At 39.0% G+C, this 23,106-nt stretch overlaps 2 protein-coding genes and 1 long non-coding RNA gene across 10 annotated transcripts; 2 read left to right on the top strand and 1 right to left on the bottom strand.

Moving 5' to 3' along the window:
- Positions 1-5,681: 5,681 nt before the first annotated feature.
- On the top strand, positions 5,682-10,380 carry LOC125315662. The gene is made up of 3 exons (XR_007198934.1): positions 5,682-6,031; positions 7,226-7,229; positions 10,371-10,380. It is a non-coding gene; the product is annotated as an uncharacterized LOC125315662 (long non-coding RNA).
- Positions 8,417-12,518, bottom strand: LOC115745722 (protein lin-12-like). 8 transcript variants are annotated; one of them, XM_048281373.1, is made up of 7 exons: positions 12,247-12,518; positions 11,874-12,032; positions 9,922-10,002; positions 9,699-9,824; positions 9,393-9,485; positions 8,938-9,019; positions 8,417-8,569 (listed from the first exon to the last, which is right to left on the bottom strand). In XM_048281373.1, exons 1-6 carry the CDS (start codon positions 12,353-12,355, stop codon positions 8,946-8,948), a joined length of 642 nt encoding a protein of 213 aa, XP_048137330.1. In that variant the 5' UTR covers positions 12,356-12,518; the 3' UTR covers positions 8,417-8,569; positions 8,938-8,945. The 8 variants fall into 8 exon arrangements, with proteins under 8 accessions (XP_048137330.1, XP_048137328.1, XP_048137329.1 ...); XM_048281371.1 differs by having other exon boundaries at positions 8,419-8,569; positions 8,938-9,022; positions 12,247-12,517; XM_048281372.1 differs by lacking the exon at positions 8,417-8,569 and adding an exon at positions 8,614-8,827.
- Positions 12,519-18,578: 6,060 nt separating this feature from the next.
- On the top strand, positions 18,579-19,598 carry LOC125315463. The gene is made up of 2 exons (XM_048280616.1): positions 18,579-18,813; positions 19,221-19,598. The coding sequence occupies exons 1-2, from the start codon at positions 18,634-18,636 to the stop codon at positions 19,596-19,598; spliced, it is 558 nt and encodes a 185-aa protein (XP_048136573.1). The 5' UTR covers positions 18,579-18,633.
- The last annotated feature ends 3,508 nt before the right edge of the window (positions 19,599-23,106 follow it).

Genomic DNA, 23,106 nt, shown 5'->3' with positions numbered 1-23,106 from the left:
CTTTTTAATTTTTTCAATTTAATCATAAACCTTTGGATGAAATTCTAATGTAGTCTTTTCGATCAATTTTCGTCGGAAGTTGCTGACGTGATGACATGTCACGTAAGATGACCAATGATGATTGGATTATTACGTCAACGATTTGCGACGAAAGTAGATCAGAATAACTACATTGAAATTTTGCTCAAAAGATTAGGACTGCATCAATAAAATTAAAGAGTTTAAAACTGAATTAGCATCCATACAATAAGTTTAAGACTTCAATGGGACTGTTAGGGCTTGTTTGGCAATGATTCTAATTTTCTAATTATGTTCCTCGGAATAGAAAAATGTGAGAAATATGTTTGGTAACTTAAATGATTCCGGTTCTCGAATTCTCTAATTATGTTCACGATAACATATTTAGAGTAGAAAAAAAATAAAAATAAAAATTGATTCTTTGTTCGAAAATCACTTTTGAGAAACAATATAAGGATTACTAAAAAAGTACTAAACCTATTGCAATTGTGCCAATTGAGTCTTAAACCTATTGCGATTGTGCAAATTGAGTCCTAAACCTTTTGTAATTATGTCAATTCAGTCTATTTGATTGGCCAAGACTATGTGACAATGCCAACACCGACGTGGCAAATTTTTCATTATATTTTGATTTTTATTTTATTTTTTTCCTATTTTGTGCTAATTTAGCTAATTGGCCGGTGATGCTTGAAGTGGCCTTGCCAATGCTGATGTGAAAAATATTAAATAATTTATTATGTCTTCTCTTTTTGTTTTCTTTTGGTTTGGACCGGCAACCCCGCTGCCATCAACCAAGGAAAAAATTATTAAAACAGTCAAAAATATTAAATTATTGTTAAAAATCTATCGCGTCAATGCCGACCGGCCAGCCAAATGGATTGAATTGGCACCATTGCAAAAGGTTTAGGACTCAATTGACAGAAAAAAGAAAGTTTAAGACTAAATTGACAAAATTGCGATAGGCTTAGCATTTTTTTGGTAATTTTCTTGAGAAAAAGATCGAAATTTAAGTGCAACTTGCCTATTAAGCTTATGTTCTTTCTTAAAGATCTTGCATATGCTTTCATGCTCCAAGAAATAAATAGCATAATTACGGATTATGCATGATCTGTATTCATTTCATTAATGATGCTACATAGTGACAAAACATAATTATTTGACTTAAATGAAAAAATTGGGAAGAGAAATTGTTCTTGGAAACATAAAATTTATGCAGCTACCAATTGCATTCATGTTCCGAAAACAGAAATTTTATACAATTAACAAATACTTTCTAATTCTCTAAAACTTGTCCGAGGAACATAATCAGAAAAAAAAAAATCAATTTTGATCAGAATTGATTTTTTGGATTAAAATCGTTGCTAAAGGCACCCTTAGTGTGATGACTAGTGAGGTCCTTTGACTGTCAAAGTTTGATACAAGCTTTTCATAGAGATAGATTATGAAGCCACATACATATAAGCATATGTTAGTTTTACTATTAGAGACCAGAGAGGAACAATTTTGGAGATAAATCCGTTTGTTTCGTGAATAGTTAATAATTTGAAAAATATTTTTGTAAAAACAATCATTTATGTCACTCGAAATAATTAGTCAAAGAGGAATCTTTTCATTATCGACCACAATTTAAGTTTCAAAATTTTCGTGAACGATGAAAATACTTTTGGTTTGTTCATTTTTGTTTTTGTTTTGAGCCATCATTTTTAGGAAAAAAAAATTCAAATCATTTATTTTTTTGTGAAACAAACGGTGCTAAAGAATCTTGTGCTACTGTACCATCATACCACGTGTCATTATGACATTTAAGTAGTTAACATTCGGATTTAGGTCCTTGAGCTTAGTAGTTTTTTCCAATTAAACCCTTGGATTTCTAAATTATCCAACCAAATCTTTGAATTTGCCTATATTTTATAAGTCTGTCCGGTTTCAAATCAGGTCAATTGAATTTGATGTGCTCATTAGAGTCATCAGGAGTCTAATGTAGAAGGTTTGGAGGAAGTACTCATACGGAGAAATTTCATTATCATCGCAGTTTGAAAGTGGTTCTTGTGGAGATTCAGACCCATGCTGGCTTTGAAGAATGGACTCAGAGCAGTTTGATCTGAATAGAAAGTTTATGCAAATTTAAAAAACCTGATTAATAGAGATTAAAAGTTCAAGAACTTAACTGAAAAAAAATGCACAACTTGATGAGCTGGTTAGGATCTTTCCTTTTCTTTTCATTTCTTTCTCATGAAAAGAGTCCATTTTAACTAATTGAAGGAGATAAGGATCCACGACGCCAACATTGCAACATACTGTCAAGACCCAAGAAACCCGTGATTTGTAGGCGGCCATGCACGGGTTGCAATCTTTTTCTGGGCCTCTTTACGATTCACTCCGACGATCCTTTTCCCCTTATCATCATTGCTTAGCCCAAACAAATTCATCAGCTCTAAGGTCGATCCATTCAATGTAGTTTCCCTCAACTTAATTAAGGAATAGCATCGACCAAAAAAATAATAATAATAAGGAATAGCATAGGCATGGATTCATTCCACCACCTTTCACAACAATGAAAATAAAAGAAAAATCAAGACATAGCCGAAGCAAACCCGACTCGACCCGAGTCAAAGGGTATAATGGTCTTTGTGGGTTTTGAATGTTTACTTTAGTATGTATGTATATCGTTCTTTTCATCAAATAAAAATAATGCGCTATGTTAAGAACTTCAACATGATATCCGAGCCTTTTTGAAACCCTAAACCTAGGTAGCCACCTCTGTCGACCACCCGCAGTCGACCACCATCGTCGATCGTCGTTGACCTCCCACCGACAATTGCCAGCCACATGTCGAATTCACCGAAGCTCGTCAAAAACCCTAAATCCGAAGTCACCTAGGCCTAGCGAAGCCAAATCCAAGGTTGCCCAGGCCCAGCCAGCCAAGACTTGATGTTGCCTAGGCTGGTGAAGCCTATACCCCTTGTCACCCAAGGCCGCCGAGTCCAGATCTAGGGTCCTCCGAAATTGCCTAGGCCGGCGAGCCTAGCTTTGGCGTCAACCGGCCCCTTCTAGTTAACTGTTCTGGTCTATTTTTAATGTTCTTGATGGTCTGCTAATGTTCTGCTCTATTTGGTGACTGCAATTGTATTGGTGATGGGGCTGTTCAATAGTGATGTGACTTTTGGTTGTGAATTTTTGGAATCTTGGCTTTTGTTGGTGTTCTCATTGATGTATGATGTGAGTATTGGATTGTGGGGTCTCGGCTGTTGATTATAGGATCTTGATTATTGGTTGTTAGTGCTGGTTTTCTTATTTATGTGAGATTGAAGATGCTGATTTAGTTAGTAATTAGTGGTGTTGTGATGGTTTGTGGAGTTTTGTTTCTAATTTGGTAGAAGTATCCGATCTCTAATTTACTAGTCTTAAGATTTTTATGAAGCCCATGTTATGGCAAAGAGCAAAGGAGTAGTGACTAAGGCCATGATTGCATCCTCTAGTCGTTTGACGTAAGGGAAGCTTGCTAGTGTCACCAATTTCCAGCAATGGAGGAGAATTGGGGTGGTGATATTGACTAAAAGGGAGCAATATCATTTAACAGGTGAAAGATTTGCTGCTAATACAAAATGGGATACCATGGATGCTAGAATTCTTAGGCAAATATGGAATTATATGGAATTTCATGTGGCTACCTTGGTTACACATGCCACTAGAACTAAGGATTTATGGGATTACTTAAATGTCCTTTTATTCTAGACAAAATAACCTCTCAAGGATCTATGAAATTTCCCAGGATTTCTTTAGAGCCGACGAAAAGAGTCAACCCATTACTAAGTTTTTTGTTGATTTTAAACTAATGTACGAGGAGTTTAATTATCTTTTGCCAATTGCCTCTAATGTTAAGAAGATGCAGGAACAGCGAGAACAATTGGCTGTTATGGGATTTTTGGGAATACTAGGACCATAATTTGATGCAGTTCGGTACACAAATTCTTTGAGCAAAAAATGTGGCTTCACTAATGGAAACTTTTTCTCATGTCTTAAGGGTTTCAAGTGAATCATCTAAGGATAAATTTCTCACAGGTGATACCTCGGCTTTGGCAACCCAAGGGAATCATGGTGATTGTTACGGTCATGGTGGTGGTCGTCGTGGTAGTAGTGGCTACGGGTTTGGTAGTGGTTGTGGGTTTAGTAGAGGTCAACCACACTCATATAATAATACCTCTGGTAATACATACCAAATTTGCATGGGCATGTCACTAATGTGTTGTACATGGACACATTTAACGTTTTACTATAAGCTTCATGGAAGGCCCCTTCATTCGACTCCGGCTAATGTAGCCAATGTAGTAAAGTCGGATGTCATTTCGCAGTCATATGAAGGAGGAACATTGATCAGAATGTCAGAAGAGGAATTTGCTAGATACAATCAGTTCTAGATTTCTCAGTTAGTTTCCTCCTTCATAGGTACTTTTGCTCGACATGATAGTGCCACATTGTGCCTTTCATCTACCTCTTGCTTTTGGGTCATTGATTCAAGTGCTACCTATCATATGACTGGAGTTTCATATATCTTTTCTAACTTTCATGAGTTTATGTCTAATGTTACATTAGCTGATGGTTCTCTATCAACAGCAAAAGAGATGGGCACAGTTCCCCTGACATCCTCCATATCTTTATCTTATGTCATGTACCTCCCAAATTTTCCATTTGACTTTATATATGTCAACCATCTTATCAAAGAATATAATTGTTCCATAACTTTCTATCATAATTCCTATGTTTTTCAGGATTTGAAGACGAAGAAGACGATTGGTAAAGGACATATGTCAAGGGGGCCGTACGTGTTTGACAATGCTATCGTTGTTACTTGTTCAACGGTTTCTCCACATCAAATTCATTGTCGCTTGAGACATCCCTATTTGGGAAGTTTAAAGAAGTTAGATTCACGATGTCATTCTTTATCTAGTATTAAGTGTGAGTCGAGTTAATTTGGGAATTTGCACCGTGTTATAGTCCAAAAGTTAATCAATAAATTTCTCGGCCATTTGCTTTAGTTCATTATGATGTTTCGGGTCCATGTCCTACTACTTCAAAGTTGGATTTCAAGTATTTCGTTACTTTTGTACATGATTATTCAAGAACCACTTGACTATATATAATGCAAAGTCATTCTGAGTTTTTCTCTATTTTTTGTGCCTTTTTTAACGAAGTACATACTCAATTTTCAGCTCCTATCTGTATTATTCGAAGTGAGAATACCAAAGAGTATTTTTCTAAGACTTTCTCTGAATTCATGTCCCAATGAGGCATCATTCATCAATCTTCTTGTTCGAATACACCACAATAAAACGATATCGCCAAAAAAAAATCGTCATTTGTTAGAAGTTGCTAGTTCTTTGATGTTTGAAATGAATGTAGATAAATCCTTTTAGGATGATGCTATTATGACTGCATGTTATCTTATTAATCGCATGCCATCCTCTAGTTTTAAAGGTGTAATTCCCAACTCTCTTCTTTTTCCTTCTCGTTCCTTGTTTCATTTGCTACCTCGTATATTTGGTTGTGTTTATTACATTCGTGACCATCATCTAGGACTTTCCAGACTTGATCCTTGATCTCTTAAATGCATTTCTATGATTCACCTACCCAAAAGGGTTAACATTGTTACTTTCCTTTGCATATGTATTTCACCACCGCAGATGTCTCCTTTTTTTACTCTATTGTTTATTTTGATAATTGAATGGAGCCTCCCACAGTGGATGATGATTCCTTGATATACGTTATTATGGAATCACCATCCACTTCGGACTCTCCAGTTATTCCTCCACCAATCTAGTATGTTTATAGCGGACATTCCCATCAGCATGTGAAGCCCCTCCAAATGTACCTCAGCCTATTTCGTCTTCTGAGCCCGTGATAAATCAATCACATACTGACCTTGATATCCCTATTGCACATCGCAAAGGAATTCATAGTTGTACCCAACACCCTATTGTATAGTTTGTCTCATATTCTGGTTTATATGCCTTGTGTCGGGCCAACCTATATATTGATACACACCCTATTCCTAAAAATGTTCTTGAAGCATTAACTAATCAAGGCTGGAACACGGCTATGGAAGAGGAACTATTGGCACTGGACCAAAACCAGACTTGGGATCTTATTCCTTTATTTGCATGAAAGGCGGCCATTGGATGTAAGTGGGTGTTTATTGTCAAGGTTAACCTTGATGGTTCTATTGCCTGTCTCAAGGCCAGGCTAGTTGCTAAAGGATAAGCACGGGTTCGTGGGGTGATTATGGTAATACTTTTTCTCCGGTGGCTAAGATGACCCACGTTCGTCTTTTACTTTCTTTGGATACTTATGCTTGTTGGACTCTTTTTCAACTTGATGTTAAGAATGCATTTCTTCATGGAGATTCACTAAAAGATGTGTATATAGAGCAACCACTAGAGTTTGTTGCTCAGGGGGAGTTTGGCCATGTTTGTAGTTAAAAAAATATTTATTTGATTTGAAAAGTCTCCTAGAGCCTGGTTCAAGAAGTTTATTGAGCCGATACTCCAATTTGAGCCGTGTAGATATACTGGAGATCATTTTATGTTTTACCGCGTTTCTAGAGCTGGTTGGATATTCTTGTAGTTTGTGTAGATGATATTATCATAACTGGAGATGATTCTATAGGGATTAAAGAGTTGAAACCGTATTTGCAATAGCAGTTTCATACAAATGATTTGGGACAATTTAGATATTTCTTGGGTATCGAGAAGGCACGAGCGAAGAAATATATTTATATCTCACAACAACAATATGTTTTGAATTTCCTTACAAAGACAGGTATGCTAGGAGCTAAACCATTGGATACACCAATGGAAGTGGGCTCGAAATTGATGGCAAAGGAAGGTGAACTGTTAGACGATTCGGAAAAGTATTAAAGACTTGTCGGAAAATTAAATTGTCTATCACTCGACCTGATATTTCTTTACTGGTGAGTGTTGTGAGTCGGTTTATATCTTCCCCCCATACCTCACATTGGGATGTTCTAATCAAAATTCTGACAGACTTGAAGAAAGCTCAAGGTTGTCATCTCATTTATCGGGATCATGGTTACATAAGAGTGGAAGCCTTCTCGGATGTTGATTGGGCATAATCTCTTATAGATATGAGGTCTACATCAAGTTATTGCACCTTTGTGGGAGAAAACCTAGTCTCTTGGAAGAGTAAGAAGCGAAGTGTTATGGCTAAATCAAGTGCAAAATCAGAATACAAAGCCATGACTTAAGCTACTTGTGAGTTAATTTGGATGCATCAGCTACTAGTTAAACTTGGATTCGAAGATCCCGCGGCAATGAAGTTGTGGTGCGATAATATAGCGACTTTCCATATTGCTTCAAATCCAATATTCTATGAGTGTAACAAGCATATTGAAGTTGATTGCCACTTTGTCCGTGAAAAACTTCGTGCTAGAGTTATTTTTACTAGTTATATTAGGACTAGTGAACAACTAGCTGATATTTTCACCAAATCTCTAGAAAGTAGTAAGATTGAGCATATACGTAACAAGCTACGCACGCTTGATATCCATGCTCCAACTTGAGGGAGAGTATTAAAGAAAACTATCTATCAACTAGCAGACAACTAACGCAAGCCTACTCAACTAATCTCATAAGTAAATGCCTATTTGATGTGGATTGAAGTTCTTCCACATAGCGAAGCAGGGAGAACTATGACTATAATAGACTATAATGAGGAGGACGATAGACCCACTTACTGGCCCTTCTTTGGCATGCACCTCTGGCGCTGCTGCCATCGATCCTCCATGTCCCCTTGCAGACTTCCCAAAAGATTTTGAGGATCATTCTCTACTGGTTGCAACTCAATCTTGTTGCCAAACCACTCATGCCTTCTTGTTTACCATAGAAAATTTGCTAGCCTTGACAGACTGAAGAAATTGAGGGGATGACGGTTCCTCGGCCTTGCCCCATTCCGCTTTTTAACCTATGTCTTGAATTGGGAAAGCTGCTTCACTTTGTGCCTTTGCCCTTGCCATTGTGGCACATGTTTGGCCTAGCCCATAAGGGCCATGCGGACTTGACGTCATCCTAAAAGAGCTTATTCTTGACATCCCATCTCAGAAGGCTACGCACCTTGCCTAGCCACAACATCTTTCGCATCGATTTTGAAGAAAGGCTTCCTCTTCCCCTTATTCTTTAAACCAGTCTGACTCTTCCAATTTCTAGAGTTGGGCAGGCGAATAATAGCTCTCGCTTGAAATAAAGAGGAGAGAATGATTTTGATAACAATTACTTTAATGTAAAAGGGTATAATAGTCTTTATGGTTCTGTTGAAGTTGTTAATAGAACTCTGCATCGTTTGCATTCTGCATGCATGAAGCAATGAGGAAAGATACGAAGCAATTAGGCACCTTACATGTTATTCGACGTACCGGACATATTTGGTCAAGAAAGTATGCACAACTGTAACATCCTAACACCATGTCGGGGAAAGATAGCTTGCCGCTTAGGTGATAGATAAATAGAGATAAATTATCATTGCTCACCACTTGAATATTCTGTCTCGGCACATTGTTACAGTAAAGCTTCTTGCAAAAGTAAACAGCGAAATACTCCTACATTCTTGTTATAAATAATAAGCATAAAAAGAAAGAGCTCATGAGCAAGACGATTTATGTGCTAGAACTTAAGAAAATAAAAGAAATAATACAAGCATGAGATTTGGATAATCTACTTACGTGTCACTCTCATGAAAACTTGTATTCACTCACATTCACTTGTCCGTTGGGTTCAGTCAACTAATCTGCACAACAGCTCTAACAGTACAACAAATCAGGTATCAAAATGGACCTCCGCATAAGGTTATTCACAGGAACGTCATCCGCGATTTGAATATGTCACAAGAGATATCAGCTTTCTTCTTTACCTTTTGCCTTACGGGCACTGAACAATGCCCAAAAAGAACAACAGGGCAACCAACCAGTGAGAATTCCCTCGCATAAGTGAGCCTGCTGCAGAAAGAACAGAGACATCGAAGGCATGAGTCAGCCTAAGAACAAAGTCCCTTGACTGATGTTATACTTTTTCCTTTTTTCTTTTTTCGCCAGCTCTTGATGGATTTTATTCAGTAAACATAAACTGCAACTTTCCCCTTGTCAATTTCTTCCGCATCAAGACTGAACTTCTCCAAAGAAATTTTCTTTAGTTTTTCATCCCTATGCTTGAACTCAAGTAAATTAATCCTCTTTCTCTTCGAACACAAATGAAACACATAAACCTTTGTTAGTATACCTTGTACTTTTCACTAGCAGCAAAAGAGTAGTTATTGCATTTCAGAGAGCTCAAAAGCCAATTGAGTTTGGGACTTTGCTTAAACCTTACCTCTAGACCCATCACTATCTGCCAAAGTGGGTGCTGAAGCAGTATTATTCGAAGATGACAGCCAAAGATTCGGGCAATCCATTCCAATTGCACCTTACAAAGGAATTACCTTATTAGGCTCACCAATCTTTGGCGCATTAGGAAAAATGGAAATGCTAATCCTTAGAGAACCACCATTTCTCACAACCACTGAACTTCTTAAAAACAAAAATCTTTCAATCTTATGTGGTGAGGGATGTGACCTATGTTAGGTCCATAAGGAAAACTGTTTCTTTCCTGTTTAGAGAAAAACAAACGAGGACTTACATTGTTTGTAGCATGGGAAAGCAGTGAGATTGAAGAGACTGTAGTAGCCCTCGTCACATAGGCAACTGTACGAGATACTTGAAGTCTTGTTACAGGAGCCACCTCCGCAATCGACCCAATGACAGGCTATAAATGGAGAAGGCAACCAAATTTAGCATGAACTCATCTACAAACCAGCATAAAGCAACTTGAGACATCAAGCAGATCAAAGGTAAGTAGTTACGGTTCAAAATTGATTCATTATCTTGTTTTGTTTTCTCCTCAACTGAAGCAGGGGATTTCATGCAAGAGGAATTGAGGGTGCCTGCCAAAAATGGGGAAGCAAGAAAAGAATGAGTATCAGAACAGCAACCTAATCATATAAACTTAATTAAAAAAAAACTTTAAGAGTAAAATCTTTAAGGTTAAATATCGGATATTTCATTCTTGTACACAATGCACATTGGCACATGAAAGAAATCATTGCCTCAAGATCGAGTGGTTCCCAGTCAACTGCAGTTTCAAACTCATATAAATGATACTTAGTAGGACATCTTGCCCTTTAAAACAACTGGACACGTAGAAAAGTTCCTTGATCTTGACACTACCTATCTTTGTGACATTTTTTTTTTTTTTATTCTTTATGACATTAAATGGACTCTTCTCTCTCATTTGGCTAACAACTAGTGAAAGCAAGTCTGATAGTAAAAGTTCTAGGAAGATCAGTATCCATCAACATTTTTAGTTTTGCCATTATTGAATGATTTTGAGTGTTGGTTTCACTATAGACATGTCATCATAGAGAAGATAAACCTATGCTAAGTCTAGTTGTACAGTCAGAGCTTGGGGGGAGAACGACTGGATGTGAAAGTGGGATTGTTAGCAAAGGCGCAAGCCAACATGCATTTGAGACAGCAGATTTTAAGTCTTTCTTTTCAGCAATCATACAAGTCTCTGTCTTATAACTTTTTAGACGAGAAATCAATACCAGTATACATAATATCCAAATTTGAGTATTATTAGGTAGAGGAATGAGAATACATCCTCAACATCAGCTTAGGTATCGCATCAACATCACATGTTACAGCTGCTTGTTTAACTTTTTTCTAATCGTTAAAGTATCCCACATCGCTTGTCTACCGGCCCATAAAACCCTTATATTCACGTAGTCTCCATTACCGAGTAAATTAACATTTTTAGTCGGATCTTTTCACAAGACATCAGAGCTTATTTCCCCAGATTTATCTCAAGTGTAAGGCTCCCAATTTATTTATTCGACGTGCCTTTTCATATAGTCTTTCTCCAACTAATAGCTTAAACTTTTTTATCAGACTTTTGTTGCACCAACAACGCCAGACAAAATCTCAGAGTAACACAAAACCATAGACAAGATGAGAATTTGATTGACCTCCGTTACCAACTTAAGCTAAATAATAATTTAGAAATTTACGACTATGACACATTCCTCTTTGATTATTTTGGGTTCTTTCCACCTTCAAAGTATCAATAACAATCAATCTGGGACTCCCTTCTTCAACTAAAATCCATAGAGAATCCACCCAGTAAACTGATACAACCAGCAGAAAGGAGCAATTAACAACACTATACTAGAGCTTAAACAGATAACCAGTCAAATTTATTGTGTTTGTAGACTCAAATTTGATCATGCCCTACAACCTCATTAGATTTTCTTGTCTTTCATTTAGGAAATGCTGCATACTGATGGTTCCACATATGGTCCACCTGAAATCATTTGGAAAAATGACTAGCTGAAAATAAATTATCAACAGGCAGATCAAACAGACAATCATCCCAGCTTATAAAGTCTTGTTTCTGTCTTCTTCAGCAAATATTGGAAACATTCTTCTATGCACAGTATGAAACTAAGTCGGAAGAACTTTGTGAGAATCTACGCAGTATGACAGCAATTGATCTATCCCCAATCAGCAATTTAGTAAAGTCTTTTTTATGGAAACTTAGCTGGAATGAATCATCCATTACCAGATCTTAATTCGCTATACAAAACTACACACCATGGATTGTATAACCAGTAATATACAGAGAGCAACCCAACAGAAGACATGAAACGGGATCATTGCTTCACATCAATGCACTCTTATCTCAACTTCTAATCCCCAATAGTAGCTGCAGACAAATACAGAGAGAGAGAGAGAGAGAGAGAGAGAGAGAGATTACAGTTAGGAATTACACAAGGGAGGAACTTGAGAAGATGATCAGTGCTTGAAGAAAGAGTCTGCTTCCATCCAGGTTCACATTCACATTCATGCAGGAAAGTGCTGTTCAGACTGGGCTTGCACGTTCCTCTCCCACATGTCACTCCTTTGCACACCTCATCTGCAACATCGAGGCACCATAAGAAACCAGATAAAGAACAAATCCAACTGCAGTCGAGAACACCCAGTTGGCCAAATGTCCTAAAAAGTACAACCCCAGATGAAAACAAGGCCATTCCTCTTTGAGCCAAATCGCCAAACACTATAAGAACAGTAACCCGAATCAGAAAACGACGAAACAGAGGAGCATCTTTCAGGGAAGTAACGACGCGAACCAGCGATGGGTGAAAGAAGAGGGGACAAAATGTCGCCGAGAGCAAGCGTGGGCAGCTGGATGGAGATCATGGCGAGACAAGCAGCAGCAACAACGACAGCTGAAGCCATGGCTGATCAAGAGGGCAAAGCTCAGCAAGCGCGTGGCGATCGGGAATCAATAATGAGATGAGCCGACCGGCTAACGTTCCTTTCTTTCACCTGTCTTTCACCTGTCCTCCAAAATATTTCAAAAACATCCGGAATAGCTTTTTGGTTTACTTCGGGTGGATGTGGAAGTTTCTGCAATGGAAAAACGATTACCGAGTCAAAAAGTAAGTCAATGCTGGGAGATTTTTTCTGGGTGAAAGAGAGATTATGTTGCTCCCACGTGTTGAGTCGTTGGGGACTTCTATGTCTAAGGGAGGACCTCAGTCTTGAAGACGGTAGGGTTCGCGTCGAATCAAGTTAAACTTCCCCTGTTGATTCTAACTTTCCAAAATAAACATAGTGAGCATCGGCGAGATCTCTATCGTCGTCCATGGCAGCCGGGATCCCGTCCTTAGAGCCGAGTCCTGTGGCCTCGGAGAAGCCACGGCGACCATCTCTCGCGGCGCGGCGCATTCCACGGCCACTGATGCCGAGCCTCCAAATTTGCTCGTGAGTTGGGGGTTGTGGTCAAACAGCGTGAGTGTGGGGGTGTCTGACGAAAGGGTCATTATTCAAAAGCTGAGGAGTGAGTCATCAAGTAGGCGTGTCAAATTAAGCATGGGAGAGATCAAAATCAAGATTTAATCAAACGAGTTTTCAAATAATTTGAAGATATTATGTGTTACAAACTAATAAAATATGGAAATCGCTTGTTGTGCATGAAATCTGCTTAGGTTAATATTCGCCTTTAATTAATAAAATATGGAAAATTACTCGCCTGTTGATCATCTCTATTATGACAAATGCGATTAGTATGAGTATTTTCAGGCCTCGATTACCAGTGTGTTTGGCCAAAAGCACCAATGGCGAAATGCTAGGGTGTTTAGCAACTTTTTTCAAGAAGCATTAGGCCAAATGCTAGCTTTGAAAAAGCTGAAAATCCAATGCTCGTAGGAATCAAATCTAGGCTTTCTTTTTTCGAAAACTATCCTCATCAATTCTTTCAAGGACGTAACGACGCAAACCAGTGATGGGTGAAAGAAGGAGGGGGACAAAACGTTGCCGAGAGCAAGCGCGGACAGCTGAATGGAGATCATGGCGAGACAAGCAGCAGCAGCAGCAACGACTGCTGAAGCCGTGGCTGATCAAGAAGGCAAGCTCAGCAAGTGGGCGACGATCGATAATCAATAACGAAGGCCAGTCGACCCGCTTGCGGCTTTATCTCGCTCACATGTCATCAAAAATAGGATTGCTGAGTCAAAACTGAAGTCAATACTGAGAGATTTTTTCCTGGGTGGAAGAGAGAGATTACTCTGCCTACACGTGTTGTTCAGTAGTTGGGGCTTTATAATACAGGGAGAACCCAATGCTTGAAGGCGGTGGTGTTTGCCTTGAATCGAGTTAAATCTCCCCCGTTGATTCTAATTTTCTAAATTGAACATAGGAGCAACGGCGAGATCTCCATCGTCGTCCATGGCGGTCAGGATCCCGTCCTTTACTAGACGAGTCCTGTGGCCATGGAGACGCCACGGCGACCATCGCTCGCGGCGCAGCCCTAAACCCCGGAGGCTCGGCACCCTCCACGGCCATGGATGCCGAGCGTCCAAATTTGCTCGTGAGGTGGAGGTTGCGATTAACGGCGACAGCGGGGGCTGATCAAACGGACCCAGCCAAGTCCGAAGGTCAAGCCTATCGTAATGTCCGAACCTACCCATAATTTTCACTTAACATGGAAATATCTAGGACGAGCTAGGCATTTTCGTACAAGCCTGTTGCTTTAAGTGACTCACTTAGAATTGATCATCTCCAGTTGAAAGAGAGAGAGAACTGGGACGATGATTGACTTTAGGGTTTTGATCCGGCTATGGTGAGCATTAAATGAAGCGGCCCGGCATAATCATCCCGTTGCGTCGACATAGGCGGGTCACTATCCCTCTTGAAAGGTTCCGTAACATGAATTCAATTTTGAGTGAATCACTTAAAAGTTTGGTCACTATCCCGTCGCGTCGACATAGGCGGGCCACTATCCCTTCCACTTTGGTCCCCGAAAAGTGGAAGGGTCAGTTACGTCCAAAATATGTAACCAAATTCAATTTTCTAGGGCTGGACGAGTGTGTCAAATTGTCAAGCATAGGAGAGATCAAAATCAACATTTAATCAAACAAGTTTCAATAATATGAAGATACTAAGTGTTACTACTTAATAAAATATGGAAATTACTCGCATGTTGATCATCTCTATTTATAATAAGTGCGATTAGTATGGATATTTTGGGCCTCGATTGCTAGTGTGTTTGGCCCAAAGCCCTTTGTCAAAATGCTGTGGTGTTTGACAACATTTTTCAAAGATCATTTGGCCAAATGCCAACTTTGAGAATGCTGAAAGCCCAGTGTTGATAGAGACCACCATTTGGTTAAATGCTGACCTAGGCTTTTTTTTCTTTTAAAACTACCCTCACCAATTCTTCCAAACTTCGATTTTGCCATTTATATTCTTTCCTTCTTATTTTATTAAAAAAAAAATGAAGCCCCGGGGCGATGGCTACGAGCCTAGGCCATCAGGGGTCGAGCGAAGCCCTGCGAGGGTCCCCCGCACCGCGTGACCCCTACAACAAGCCCTAGGATTGCACGATCCTGGCGGTGGGACATGCGATCCTAGGGTTCGTCGCTCGGGTCGAACGGCGCGAGCAACCTTCGTCGAGGGTCACTCTACCTCTAGCGACCTCGGCCCACAATCGACGCCCACTAGAACCAGATCTGGCTCGCCGGCAACCTTAGTCCAAGGTTTGATTTTTTTTTATTTAAAAAAGAAATATTATACAAGAAGCCCTTTTGCAATTTTTTTTTGCCAAATATTAGTTAGCCCAAAGTTTTTTTTTTTCAAAGCATTTTTTATCAAATGCCATTTGCATTTTTTCAAAGCTCCTTACGCTAAGCGTATTTGCATTTCTTCCAAAGCACATTTTCAAAGCCAAATCAAACCCAACCGTCATCCAGGCCGTGAGGCCACTAAAAAGCTCATTGTGCCACGGCCCAGAACCAGGGTCTTGTTTAATGGTTAACCGAGTCAGGCAAAGATAGGTTCACAAGGAGCGTGAAAGTGACAATGTGTAATGCAAAAGAATGATGTAAATGCCAAAAAAGTGAAAAGAACAAATAAAGATGATGATCAAAATGTAAGAGAGCGAACCCACACAAGATCCAATATCCCAAGAAAATCCTTCTCTTTATTTTGGAAAAAAGTAAAGTGAAGGCCCTTTTTGTGGTTGCTTATAAGCTTTTCGCATTTCAGTGTAAGTTACATGATTCTTCACTTTCAAATAGAGGTGACAAATTGGTCTAGAACTCATATTTAGTCAATCCATATTTAATGGTGGTGGATAAAAAATGGGTTAACTTAGGTGTTTAAGTAGGTCATAAATGGGTTGCTTAAAAACTTAATGGGTCCTAAATAGATTTTAAATGGGCCATAAATGGATTAGTTAAGACAACTATTTTAAGGGAGTCATAAATAGGTTTGTGAATATGGTTAAAATATTATTTTTTATTATTTTAATTTTTTATTTCTTGTTCTTCCTATTTTCTTTTTGCTCCTACCTTGGCCATTGTCGTGCCTTGGCCATAGGAAGAAAAGAAAGAAAGAAAGAAAATTAAAGTATTAAAAAAATATGAAATATTAAAAAATTTTAATATTTTTAAAATACTTAAAAAATCTATTTATGCCTCACTTAAAATCCGGTGAGCCTCGAACTCACCAAAATCGACCGTTTACGTGGCTAATTGAGGGCCATCGCTAGGCCTCGACAGTAGACGGAGAAAAGAGGTAGAAGGAAAAGAAAAAAATAAAAAATAAAAAATAAAAATAAAAATTTTATTTTTTTAGAGATTACAAAATTTGTACATAATGTTTTAGGAATATATATTTTTTCAAAAATTTATAAAAATAAATTTTCCTAAATACGATTAAATATTGAAGTGTTTGAACAATACGGGTCGGGTTAGATATAAGTCATTAAATTTGTATTGTATGAAAATGATTTAAAACATGTTAAATGTGTCGATATGGGTCAGAGCATATTCGATCCAATCCGACTCATCCGTTTGACACTTTTACTTTCAAACTCACATTAGATTACTTCATTGGAGAGTTTTAAATTTTTTAAAGTTTCGATTCACTTGTTATGAGATTGGATCATGAGAGAAGTAGAACAACAAGAATTTTTTTTTTTTTCCGTTGCGTGTTCGTTCCATACGATAGAAATATAAAGATATCTAACGCCGGTCGGTCTCCCTATTTTGTACTATGCACGCCGTTTTGTACTATGCCGGTGGTAAACCACGACCGTTGGATCCCGTAGGTCTCACTCGAAACCTACCAAGAGTCAAAGATTATGAACGTATTGAACCCACATGAGCTCGATTGCATGGAAGAATTCTTCCTTGATCACATAATAAGCATGCAAACCCAAACGCATGAAACATCCATCTTCTTATGGTCTCAAATCCCTTTTGTTTTAGCACGCTGTGGCCAAGTGGCTGTGTCGGGAGGGGACCGTCCTTTTCCTGATTTGTTCACATCAGAAGAAATCGAATCACCAAGAATTGTAGAGAGAGAGAGGGAGAGAGAGTTAGTTTTGAGACAAATCATACTCTTGTCTCTCCGTACGCTGCCCATTTCCAACCGTCCACCGCAGAAAATATTCCCTCACTCGCGCACCCGCAGAGCAACATGCGCAGCACATGTCCCACGTTATTAGACACGAAAACAGGCGCAGAATTTTTAAGGGAAACGGTGCCGAACTTTGACCTGACGGGCATTAGTGTCGTTTAACGTGGTTTTTGAATTTTAACCTGATTTGTATTATCGTCTATGTGTTTTTTCGTTCGTTCAATGCGATCTTTGAATATTTGCTACATGTTCGGTTTAGTCATTGGATAATGTGAAGCTGTTCAACTTAGTCATTTAGTTAACTTAAGTCTAGGGGCGACATTGTACATTTTCATACTATCTGGAGACTAAATCGAACATGTATCAAAAGTCTAAAGACCATATTGGATAAATTAAAAGTTCAAGAGCGAAATTAAAGTCCAGGGATCGCATTGAACAAATTTAAAATTCGTAATTTTATTGCATATTTAATCAAAGTTTAGGAATTATTTATGTTATTTGTCCATCTGAAAATCAAATGTACTAAGAATGTCTAGAAAGAAATCAATTCACACGGACTCCTCTACGATTTGACCCATTGCTTTTATCGATCGCGACTTGTCTCGTTTTACATTTCTCCATCACCGTTGATCATAAGTGTTAGTATTGGGTGTAGCAAATTTAGTCGAGCTCAATTTGTCATAGCTATTAAGTTGTGGGTGTCTCACGTCAAATTTATTAAAGTTTAAAAAAAATTACGCACTAAATTCGCAACATGATATAACTAAATCCTTAAATTAGAGGATCCTCTCAACTTATATCGCAAATTAAGAGGGTCATCCGTTGGGATTTTAATCATATGGTGATTAGCATTTCAATTACTCGTTCAATTAAATTTTTGCCCAAAAACTCATGCCACCTTTGTTTTCCCCTTTAATTTAGAGTCGGGGCTCTATTTAGTCCTAGACAAGCATAACTCATTTTAGCGGCCGGCGGCATAGCAACATCGAAAATGGCTCCATCTTTAGTGAGATCGATTCTAATGAATCATAGTCATAACTTTTTATTCGGGGTGTTTCCCCCGCTTTAACTTATACTTAATCCATACACTTGGCACGCTTAAATTTTGTTTCTCTTGTAGGGACATACATGCCATGAACCTAGCATGTGTGCGATCCAAGTCGACATTAGATGCACTATGTTCGGGTGAGCTCGGCATACCGCAACCGCTCGATCGAATAAATCTCGCGCGGAACCTACTAAAAAATCAAGGGTTGTGAACGTATTGAACTCATACGGACATTATGAGTTCAAGAATTCTTGGTCAATCACATGATAAGGTTGTTAACCGAAACTACAGAACATTTTATCATCCTGTTGTCTCGCTTCTCCCGTTTTAGCACGCCGTGCCCGAGTGGCAGAGCAGTCCACGGTCCACCCACCTTATTCTTGATTCGGTACTATAAGGGAGACATCGAAACGCAGACACACGACTCATGTAGAGAGAGAGAGAGTTTTCAGACATAAATGGGACGTGTCTTAGCGAAAAGCGAATTCTGAAGACAAGACTTCGTTTGACCCAGAGCGGCACAGAAGTCCTAAGGGAGTTCTCCATGGAAGGCCGTGGCAAGACCGCCATTGTCGAGGACGGATCGAGCGTGAGAAAGCAGGGGAGGCCGGAGAATGACGACCGAGGGAGACTCGAGGGCTCGAAGATAGACAAGCTCAAGAGAGAGAATATCGCCGAGTTGTACTCGAAGCTCCGGTCTATGGTGCCCGGCGTATGTCCCAAGGTTTCGTCGCATTCCCATTCATCTGTCTACATTTCTCACTCGACTCTGTTTTACAGTCGATACAAGGATTAAAAAGGACACAATTTTGACCAAATGTGATTCTGTGATTTAATTCCAACAAACAGTGTCAATCTAGTTTGTTCAGTTGAGCAAAAGCTGTGGTGTTTTCTTACTTTGGCAAGAACCGACATGAATCACCGACACGATCACGGCATTCTAAACCAAATTGCCCTTAGAGATCATGTTGATCATTGGAACACAGCAAAATCATCTCCGTCATCTCGAGTAATTATCTTTTAGGAATTCACTATCGATCGAAGTCAGTGATATCAACAAGCAAATACCAGTGAATTTTCTGGGCTTAATTCAGACTTATGGATCATGCCTTTAATTTCTCGTTTCTGCAGGCTCCAATGGCAGAAACTTTGCAAGAAGCAGTTCTTTACATCAGGTCCCTTGAAGAAGAGATGGCGAGGTTGGAGAAGCTGAAGATGTCATCGGGCCAATTAACAACCACCAGCACGTCGATCAGCGTCCATTCTTCCAACAGCAATCTTGCTTGCTTCGCGATCACATCGCCCATCCGACGAAATTTGGTGACCGACGTGATCAATGTCTTTGACGAACATCGAGCCGAAATTATTACCTCTCACATCGTGGCCCACGAAGGGAGGATGAGGATGACAGTGACGGCGGCAGTGAATGACGTAGACGACCGCGCTGTCGAGAAGATTAAGCAGGACATTCTCACGGTAGAAAGCAAAAGAAGGGTCTCAATTTCATAAACTACAACTAGCATCTCGAGTTTTTCCGCATATATATATAGAGGAAAATAGGGGGAAAATATATATTTAAGAAATACTAATTTCTACTCTATTTATGGAGGTCCATCTTAGATAATTTCAAATTATAATGTCTATCAAGTTGCATATGAAAGGTCGAAAGTTGCACATATCTTTTCATCTGCAGAATAAGAACAATTAACCAGCAATCTCTGAACAAGCAGGGAACAAGTAGCAACTCTTTTCCGTGCAGGAACACGAACCGAGCTTTGATTTACCATGGGCCAAAGATAGCTTCGGAGCAACTACCGCGACGAAATGCCAAATGGCGTAGGATTGTGGATGAAATTGCAGCATCAATTGACCCCAATGTCGGCATCTTTGAATCGTTTTGCAGAACCTCCGTGGCTGGTTAGCTGGGCTTCAACCCCCAAAAGTTTGGAGGAAGAACGCCACAAATTATGACTGTAGGCTCAGCCAACTTGGGCTGTCCTTAGGCGGGCGCCCCTCCGAGATAGATCAGACTGATATATCGGGATCTGGTACTAACCAAAGCGTCCTTGCCATTTCGTGCAAAGCGCGAAGGCTTCGGTCATGCCTCCCTCGCCGGCACAATTGCTCGACTTATAGAACTAGTCATTGAGGAAGTACAGAAGGGCTAACCGCTTGGGTTTTATCAGATTTGCAGTGGCCACATTTCTGCCCGATAATGCGGACATTAACTTCGCAGTCGTCGCCTACGATCCACACCTGCAAATACCATTTGCGATCTGCAGAATCACTTCCAGAGAAATTAAGCTTCACCATAGCAGAGGATGCGATAACAGGTGCGCTATACGGGTAACAGATAGACCGACAGGAGCAATTGTATTCACATTTCGGAAGCGACTGCATCATCATTCTCGAACGAAGTGGACAAACCAAGGCAAGATCACAACCGATCTTATAGATCGAAGGCAGACCAAAACATAGGCTTACTTAGGAGATACCCATGATTCTGGATTATCATCAGAGCAATGGCAAAACAACATAGACTCGAGATCGAAATATAGCATGCCGCACAGAAAAGGTTACTGTGGGACACGAGGACAAGATGGTCTGGTCGGAAAGGACGAGAAGTCTCGCCTCTTGTAGCAACAGCCTTCGTTCATCGGTCTTGCTTCTATCTGCTCAGAATGTAAAAATTAAGTGATTCATGAGGATCAAATTTAAGATTGTTAAAATGTTTATGACTAATGATGAGTTCAACTAGAAACTGTTTCAATTTGAATAACGAAAACTATTACTCAATTTCTTTTTTCTTTTCGGGTACTTGGTAGTGGCCGCTCTCTCCTTGCTCCTCCTATTCACCAACAAAGGCGGGCAAGAGCAGAGTGCTGGCCAGGGGACGGCAAATCTCGGGCATTGCCATGGTGGTGCTCCTCTTCTCCAGGAGAGGCGCCCGCCACGGCCGTCAGGGTCATCGGCCACGAGGGGAACTCGCACGTGCGATGGGGGAAAGTGTGCAATGTCCTTGACAAGTTCTGTGACCGTGTGGCCATGTCTATCATCTTGCCTCTGCTTTTGTTAAAATGGCCGGTTTGGCGGTTTTGGGCCCTTTCAAAAGCCTCCTCTAATTCATTGCATGTTTCAACATCTAAGGTTCTTTTTTGCCTTTCATGTTGATTGGGTAATGACATGTGAAGGTGTGCCTAGGCAAACATTGCTTATTTCAAATGTTCCTTATCTCTCCTTTTTTTTTAAATACCTGTTCAATTTCAATAAGTTTTGACAAAAAAAAATATCAATAAGTTTATGTTTAATTCATAAAAAAATGAAAAATTACTCAAAAAAGATTCACTACTAATTCACATGAAGCCATGAAAAATCTTTAATTTTCCTCAACCCGTTGATTTCGACCGTGACTCCTCTAACGTTTTTTAAGTAATCATTGTGATACGCAAAGATGAAGTGAAAACTCTACAAAACCTCCCGATCTCGCCGAAGTTGGGCGAGCTCAACTTTCTTCAGAAAGCCCATTGTGGCCAAAATCCCTACATCTATCCTCCAAGTAGGGGTGTCAATGGGCCGGGTCGCAGCAAGCGCTATTAGTATGGTCTTTTTCGGGCATAAAAAAACATTTGGTCGAAATTGGACGACAATTCCATGTTATGTTAAACATTTGTTGAAAATGACAGTTAAACAAGTGTTGCTGTTTTTATTATTATTATCAATTAGAAAAACAGTACACGACATGCAAGAGGAATTTAAGTTGCTTCACTCAAAAAGAAGAAAGAAAAATGAAAATTGGAAAAAAAATACAAAGGACAAAGGCATTGCAACAACGTAAACCCAACCGACCTTGCATGTGCTTAAAGACATGCAGACAAATAAGGCGAAACAGGTCCTCCACATTTTATTTAATCAAATGCACATGCATTTAACCACTTCTAATATAGTCCATCCAACGGACTTTCCTAATTAAAAATAAAAACTTTAATCAAAACATCGAATTTTTTGTGTTAGGGCCTGCATGACAATGATTTTGGTTCTCTGATTCTGTTCCCTAGAACAAAAAAGGATGAGAATCATGTTTGGTAATGTAAATGATTCTAATTCTAATTCTGATTCTGATTTTGATTCCGATTCTAATTCTGTTCCCAGGAATAGTTTTGGAGCAAAAAAAAAAAAAATTGATTCCGGAAAAAGAATCACTTTTGAGAATCACAAAATAGAATGAAATCCCACCTATATCACTTTTTGCTTTCAGTTCTCTCGTCATTTTTAACTTGACCAAAAACATATTGAGTCTCATTTTCAAAGAAAAATATATAAGATAATAAAAATAAAAAAATTGAAAAAAATTCTCAAAAATCAGGAAAATTTTAGAAAATCCCTAAAAATAGAAGAAGCTTAGATTAGGCTAGTTTGACCTCATTCTCATAAATTTAGGCTTAAATCCCCTAGATTTTATATATTTTATTATTTTTTAGGAAAATGATAAACACCTTTGAAATTAAACCCAAACCACATTTTTCTAAGCCCTTACGGCTTTATTAGGGTTTTATCATGCAATTTATCAATGTCATGATTCCTTGATTCCGCACTTGATTTCATTGATTGTGATTTGCCTAGGTTTAAGTATTTTAGACTTAGTCTAGTTTTAGAAATTTTGGAAAAAGATTAAAATAACTCACGTGAATACTTAGCGTTGGCTTACCTCATAAGTTTAAAAATGAATTAAAATTTTGTATGAAATACATTTAGAAAACACTCAACTTCGGTGCCGAAAGAGCGTCGGTGGAAACGCCGACGTAACCAAGTCCCCGGACCTTAAATTTTCTTAGTTGCGTAGAATCGAACAGTTTTTCTCGACTATTCGATAAAGTTCTTGATCTACCTTTTTTCAAAGATTGGTAGAGACTCCATTTGCATGTACACATACATATGTTATCGATCACACTAGGATTGAGTTTGATATTCCTTTGTTACGATTTGGTATAGGCCTGCGAGGGCCCGAGTTAATATGAAA

The sequence above is a fragment of the Rhodamnia argentea genome, chromosome 6, assembly GCF_020921035.1.
Source record: "Rhodamnia argentea isolate NSW1041297 chromosome 6, ASM2092103v1, whole genome shotgun sequence".
In the NCBI taxonomy this organism is placed as follows: Eukaryota; Viridiplantae; Streptophyta; class Magnoliopsida; order Myrtales; family Myrtaceae; genus Rhodamnia; species Rhodamnia argentea.
This window is presented reverse-complemented; position numbering and strand designations above follow the sequence as displayed.

Bases quoted from the DNA above. Each gene is read 5' to 3' on its own strand.
- LOC115745722 (XM_048281371.1), bottom strand. From the start codon at position 12,355: ATGGCTTCAGCTGTCGTTGTTGCTGCTGCTTGTCTCGCCATGATCTCC. The intron at 12,033-12,246 runs GTTCGCGTCGTT...TCGATGTTGCAG, and splicing joins TCTTCTTTCACCCATCGCTG to ATGAGGTGTGCAAAGGAGTG. The intron at 10,003-11,873 runs GTAATCTCTCTC...CATTTTTGGCAG, and splicing joins CCCTTGTGTAATTCCTAACT to GCACCCTCAATTCCTCTTGC.
- LOC125315463 (XM_048280616.1), top strand. From the start codon at position 18,634: ATGGAAGGCCGTGGCAAGACCGCCATTGTCGAGGACGGATCGAGCGTG. The intron at 18,814-19,220 runs GTTTCGTCGCAT...TCGTTTCTGCAG, and splicing joins TGCCCGGCGTATGTCCCAAG to GCTCCAATGGCAGAAACTTT.